The sequence below is a fragment of the Corvus kubaryi genome, unplaced genomic scaffold (genome assembly GCF_017639235.1).
Source record: "Corvus kubaryi isolate FWS band 111438036 unplaced genomic scaffold, C.kubaryi_AGA036_p1.0 37334, whole genome shotgun sequence".
Lineage (NCBI taxonomy): Eukaryota > Metazoa > Chordata > Aves > Passeriformes > Corvidae > Corvus > Corvus kubaryi.
The window spans coordinates 17,493,635-17,499,634 of NW_024581108.1; the positions used below are offsets into that span (position 1 = coordinate 17,493,635).

Sequence of the window (6,000 nt, forward strand, 5' to 3'; positions counted from 1 at the left end):
AGCTGTAGAGCAAAGATAAGCCCAAATAGCTTTAGTCTGGAATAAGATAATCATGTAGGCAATGGCAAAGACAGAAGTCAACTCTGCTGCTTGAGAAAGCAATAGCCCCCGCAGAAAACTCTGGGAAGAGTTTTCTCCTTTTAAACAGGTGAAACAGAAGCAACACCATGATTAACTCCTTTCAGGAATCATGCAATACACAAAATTGTTTGGAACAACAATTGCAGAAATAACATTTGCTGCAAGAACACATGTTGAAGAGCTTGGTTTCTTCTCAGATGTCCCCTCATGTTTTAGTTTGCATGAACCTATAGCTTTACAGAACAAAGCTGAACAACTCCTATTAGCAAACCTTCCCGCCCCCAACTACTTCTACATAATCTAAAAACCTAGTGATAAACACAAATGTTAGCCTTTTAAAGCAGGCTCTCTCATCTCAAGCAAAACAGCATTTCACTTTCTATTAATGATGCTATTTTTTGTGGTCATGTATTTAATTGAAAGTCGATGAGTGATATTCTTTAACAGTTAGAGCCATCAAAATGAAAACGAAATGCAAGGAATGCAAAAGCAAGCCTAAAAATGCAATCAGAAGTAAAAAATTGTTACAGCAGTCATTAAATGAAAAGGCTAGTAGAGAAATCTAGGTGTTAACAAGAACAGAGTATAAGCAATTCACACCACTGTCTTCACAGGAGCTGAGACTTGAATCCAAACCATTTTCCCAGATAGGCAGAATACAGTGACTGAGCCTTATTTACTCCCTGCTCTACCCCAAATCAGCCCGCACAAACTTCCCTTCTGTAATAAGGCAACTCTCAATCCCAAACATCTACTTTTTTTTAAATACAATTTCCAGCAAGACTTAAATTTGCAAAAAATACAGTTGAAGCTACAGTGCTGTTGTTTTGAATACATGCCCTAGTAGAACTTTTTTTTTTTTTTTAAGACTAGTAAGAACAGAACTTTTCTTTGATAAGCTTCTGAAGTCAGTTCAGATAAGCTGAAGGACAACACTGACAATGCTATTCAAATTTGCATCTGTTCTCCCACTGGAAAACTAGTCAGGCATAGACAGGCAGTGATCACCTACATCTGGCTACTGTGTACCACAAACCCAATTCAAGAAGCCACATCCAGTTTCCACTGTAACACTGATAATGATACAGCACGCCTGGTATCCCAGTAAACACTGCCCTTGAGCTTGGAACCCTGTGTTTTCCAAATTACAATTATAGGATCGCTCCCCTAAAATAAGGGTTGTCAAATTATATATGAGAAGGAAATAGAAACTATAATGAATAAATACAGTTTTTCCCTTGAATACTTGTCTCACTCATACACTGGCAGTGCTGCTTCTACAAAGACTAAACTAAGCAGCCCATAGATTAGTGCTCCCCCCACCTAATTATCAAAAGATTTTGTAGCAACTGCATTGTTACAGCATATGAGGCAAGGCAAAGTACTGTTCTTGAAAAAGACAGCTGGATCAAGTTATAAATGTAGTTGGTCATATTTCAGGGTTCAAACAGGCAGCTTCCATATAGCTTTAGGTCAAAGAGTTATTGTACTATTTGTTCATAGAGCCCATTCTGCACTAGAAGCCTACCTTAAACTTGTGGTTTTCTTCATAAGCCACCCAAAGGAAACTAACCTCTAATTTGTAGTTGAGCCAAATATCTTTGCTGACATCTGTATCAGAAATCCCAGCAGAACACTCTTACTGATTTTCATCCAACTGTGACAAAATGTATTCAGTGATTACACATTTTATCATCAACACAACTGATAACATATCCCAGATCTACAGAGGGAAAGACATTGCTTAGCCCTACTAAATAAAAGTGAGGCAATACATAGGTAGTGGTACTTCAGATACTCTGGTAACTTCTGCAGTCAATTTGAAATCCTCTGTTCAAAAACTTCTGGCAGTAACAACTTTTTTGCAGACCTAAACTGGTATTGTCAAATAAACTAAATTCAACCCAGAACCTATTTTCTTGTCTTTTCAGACAGCAAGACCCACAGCAACAACAAACATAGGAGTGAACCCCTGACAGCTCCCTAATGCCAGAGCCAGCACACAATGCTGCTACAGCCACAACACTTTAACTTAATCCATCATCAGAAAGTTGAGAAGCTGCTATGTTAGCTATATGCAACTGATGGTCCCAGTTGTGTCTTTAGATACTGAAAGTTATTTGTTGCATGTAGTATTATTTGCCACAAAGAGATCCTCCCTTATGCCAGTGGTGCATGTATAAATGCAAAACAAAATGTAAGCAGAAGGAAAAAGCAGGAGGTAACAGGAGTCACCCTGCTGGTTGTCACCACAGTGGCTCCTGTGTTAGTTGTGCTGCTCTAAATTATGCTTTGTGAGACTGGCAGAGCTGAATCCCTAGTTCCACCACTCTGTTTGGGAAAACTGTCCTACTCCTATGTTTAGGATGGATTAAAGCCTAGCAGAAAGCTTGCAGTCAGTCCCTTGTTACCTGACTGCCTCTGCTTGAGTTGTGAAAAACTCAAGTGAGAGAGATGTGTTATTATTTTTATTTCTGAACTTTAGAGCAAACCTTGTAGCAGAGAGGCTCCAGGACCTGCTCTGAACATCCATTTACACCTACAGCCCTGAACAGCAAACATGAGCACACTGATAAGCTGGTGCAGGTGCACTGAGGCCTGACAGAAGCTCCGGCTGCGCTGCAGGCTGCCTGCCATCACCAGATTTTATTTCTGCATTATTATTGGGCAACGCTAAGGTGGGTATTAAGACGGCCTGCCAAGATAAATTAAAGGTCTGCTGGCCTTTAACGAGAAACAGTATCCCCACCCTCGGCTCGGAGGTCACGGGTGACACCGCACATTATGTTCACCTTGCTTTTGTCTTCTGCCTCAAGTTTGGACGCAGTAAAATGTAATCAGGGGCACTCATGCGTGAGCCCAGACACTTGGCTCCCGGGATCCGCCAGTGCCCGGTGCTGCGGCACAAAACCCAAGCGGGGATCTCTCCGCTCAAGTTGCGGGAACAAAAGAGCGCTCGGGCTGCCTCGGCAGCGGGGCTGCACATCACTGCTCTGGGCGCTGCCGAGGGAACGCTGCCACCACTCAGCCTCCCAGGAGCTCCGGCCACCGCGCCGGGAATGCTGCACCGAAAACCTTCACAAATTTTTGTTGGAAGTGGGCCAAATGGAGCTGTGGTTGTTACCGGGTGCAAACGCAGTGACTTTATCCCAAGGCATGCCGAGTGTTTAAGCCTTCCAAATGAATTCCTCCACACTCCCCTTAGGGATGACCTATCATCCCAGGCCAGAAAACACTTTCCCACCCTGCCTCTGGACAGGGAGAAAGCAGACCCCCTCTGCCACAGTCTCCCTCCCTCCCCTTGCAATTTAAAAACTGCAGTTCCACAAAATCAGGACATACACATGGGGATTATCCCATGCATCACTTCCAGCTCTGGCTCGTCTAGTTTAAAAATATGAAAGATAAAGTTACTGAACACTTCAGGGATCAGCCTGTAACACTAAGTCCTTTTGCTAACTGGTGTTTGGACTGTGCAGAGCCTTGATCCCTGACAAGAAGGCTCCAATGATGGAAGCACTGGCATTAGTAATGATAGAAGAGCTGCTTCTTAATGTAAACTTTGAAAGGCTTCCTAAAAATTTTGCATGGCCAAATTCCTGCAGAAACACTGGAAAGTTGTTTTCTGACCAGTTCAGTTTGTCCAGCCCCTTTTAGCAGCCTCCTTGTACTAAGCCATTCAAGGGGCTTTATTTTTTTTTTAAATAAAAACCCCACACTAATTGCTTTAAGTCACCTACAATGGGACTTGGGTTTTTGTTCATTTGATACAAGCACACACAAATACTTACCTCATGAATAGTAAAAAATCGAAAGCATTTACAAGAAAGATATCCTTTAAAATTCACAGAAGCAAAGTGACTTGACTGAACTTTAGGCTTTCAGGAGTAACATCTAAAAATAGGTAGTGTCAGGTATGCAAGAATTTAATGAGTAGTGGACAGTATTGGGTGTCTGAGAGATCTGTCCCATTTTTAAAGTGTCAGAGTTACCAAAGGAAGCAAGTACAGGTCCTTGTGATCCAAAAATCTCAGGATGATCACCTCCTCCTGTTTTAATTAAAGTACCACATACCTCCAGAGAGAAAAACACAGCTCACTGTGCTGAAACAAAGAGAATAAACCACACTTGCAGACACATGCCACGATTCAGGCACAGGTTGAAAAGCACATTCTGAAAGTACATGCCCCATAAAAGACACCACTTGGAAGTACTTATTTGCTATCAATTTCTCTGCAGGCTAACACTTTTGGTGCATATTTTACTGTACCTTCTGGCTGTACAGATCAGAGACCTGAGAAGATAAAGGCCCTTCAATTACCTTACTGCTTCAGCCTGTTTGACTCTTACAGGTATAGATACAGTTTCACCAGTACCCATTTATGCTTACTTTAATTCATTACCAAAGAAAGGCTCAACCTCTCCTCCTCACAAGCCTTCCCTCCCTCTTCAGACACAAAAGAAACTTTTTGTCCCATCAAAAACTTCAGGCAAGCGAAGGATAATACATTTCCCCATTTTCAGCACTAGCAATCCATGGAGGGGGGAGGGAAGAGAAAGTGCATCAAATCCTTTTGAACAAGGTTTTTACGTGTTATCAAAGTAACTGTGCCTCCAGGGATGGATTCCAGCCTGTTCCCAAGTATTATCCCCCCTCCACCAAAACCCAGCGACCACCTCATCTGTCACTGCTGGAAGAGAGCTGGGGAGAAAAGGGTCTTGGAGACTGTAAAAGCGATTAAACTGGAACTGAATGGAGGTGGGTAAATCACCACCATCAAAGTGTTACAGGCACATAAAGGCACACAGGTGAAGAGGATAATAAAAGAGCTCCTCTAGGAGCGAATACAGCCGAAATATACGCTTTTCGATAAAGGCTTTTAAAAAAGGAGACACGAGAGAGGGGCTGCGACCAGCTCTCCTCCTCCTGCCTCCTTCCATCTCCCAAAAGGCACCATAAATTGCTCTTATCCTCCCACCTCCCCCACAAAAAAAACCCCAGTATTAAAATACTTTGCCCAGGAGACAGCGAGCTCAAGTCCCTGGAAAGTTTACACAAAGTTTAACTACAGATATTAATTTCCCACCCCCCCCTCCCCCTCTCCTTTTATTTTAAAAGGGAAAAGTCTGCAGGAGGAGTGAGGGCAGGGATGGACGGCAGCCGCCGAGCCGCTGCCAGGGGTGCGGGGGCAGCTCGCAGGCTTCGGCTCCCTACCTGGAGGGTCCATTTCAATGTAAAATATCAGCTCAGTGGAATAGGGCATCATCACTTCCCTCCAGTCCGTGTCATCGCGGTCCATATCCCACACCGTGTTGTACATCGCGACAGCCAAGTCCCGGCAGGGTTAGAAATAAGAGGTTGGATAGCTCGGCTTTTAATCGAGAGGTGGGGGGGAAGAAAAAAAAAAAAAAAAAGAAAACAAAGCCGAGAAGAATCCACCTCGCTCTAAAATAACACTTTCAGCAAAAAGAAAAAAAAATTAAAATCGCAAAATTAAACTTAAAAAAAAACCTCCACGCAAGTCACCGCAGCAGCTGCCCTGCAGGAACTAAAGATAGGTAGTTATATATATAATATATACAGAGAGAGCGCTTCTTTTTGTTTAAAAAGACACCTTTCCACAGAAAAGCCACTTTCCTGAATTCTCTCTAAAAATCGCCGTTTTCAGGGTATTTTTAAAACACAAGCCAAACAAGCCCCCCGCAGGAGAGCGGGGGGAAGGTGGCGAGCAGCGGATAAAAAGGGGCGATTTCAGTCTCTGGATGAATTCTTTCCGCCGGCGGAGGACGAGAAAGGAGGCAGCGGCGGCGGGCAACAATACGGGCAGGCGCGGAGCCCGAGCGGGGCGGGCGGCGCTATGCCCGCGGTGCGGTGCGCGCCGGCGGGGCTGGGTGCGCGGGGCTCAGCGGCGGGCGGGC

General features: G+C 44.0%; 1 protein-coding gene across 2 annotated transcripts in view; it reads right to left on the minus strand.

Annotated features, from left to right (window-relative positions):
* LOC121665810 (phosphatidylinositol 3-kinase regulatory subunit gamma) overlaps nucleotides 1-6,000 on the minus strand; it is a 78,201-nt gene that overhangs the window by 26,620 nt on the left and 45,581 nt on the right. Inside the window, exon 1 of one of the 2 annotated variants that reach the window (XM_042030597.1) lies at nucleotides 5,297-5,615. The exons of the other annotated variant lie outside the window; for it this stretch is intronic. Within the exon in view, the coding sequence (XP_041886531.1) occupies nucleotides 5,297-5,402 (106 nt within the window). The 5' untranslated portion in view covers nucleotides 5,403-5,615. Of the gene's footprint in view, nucleotides 1-5,296; nucleotides 5,616-6,000 lie in introns of those variants that run through there. 2 annotated transcript variants of the gene reach the window in all.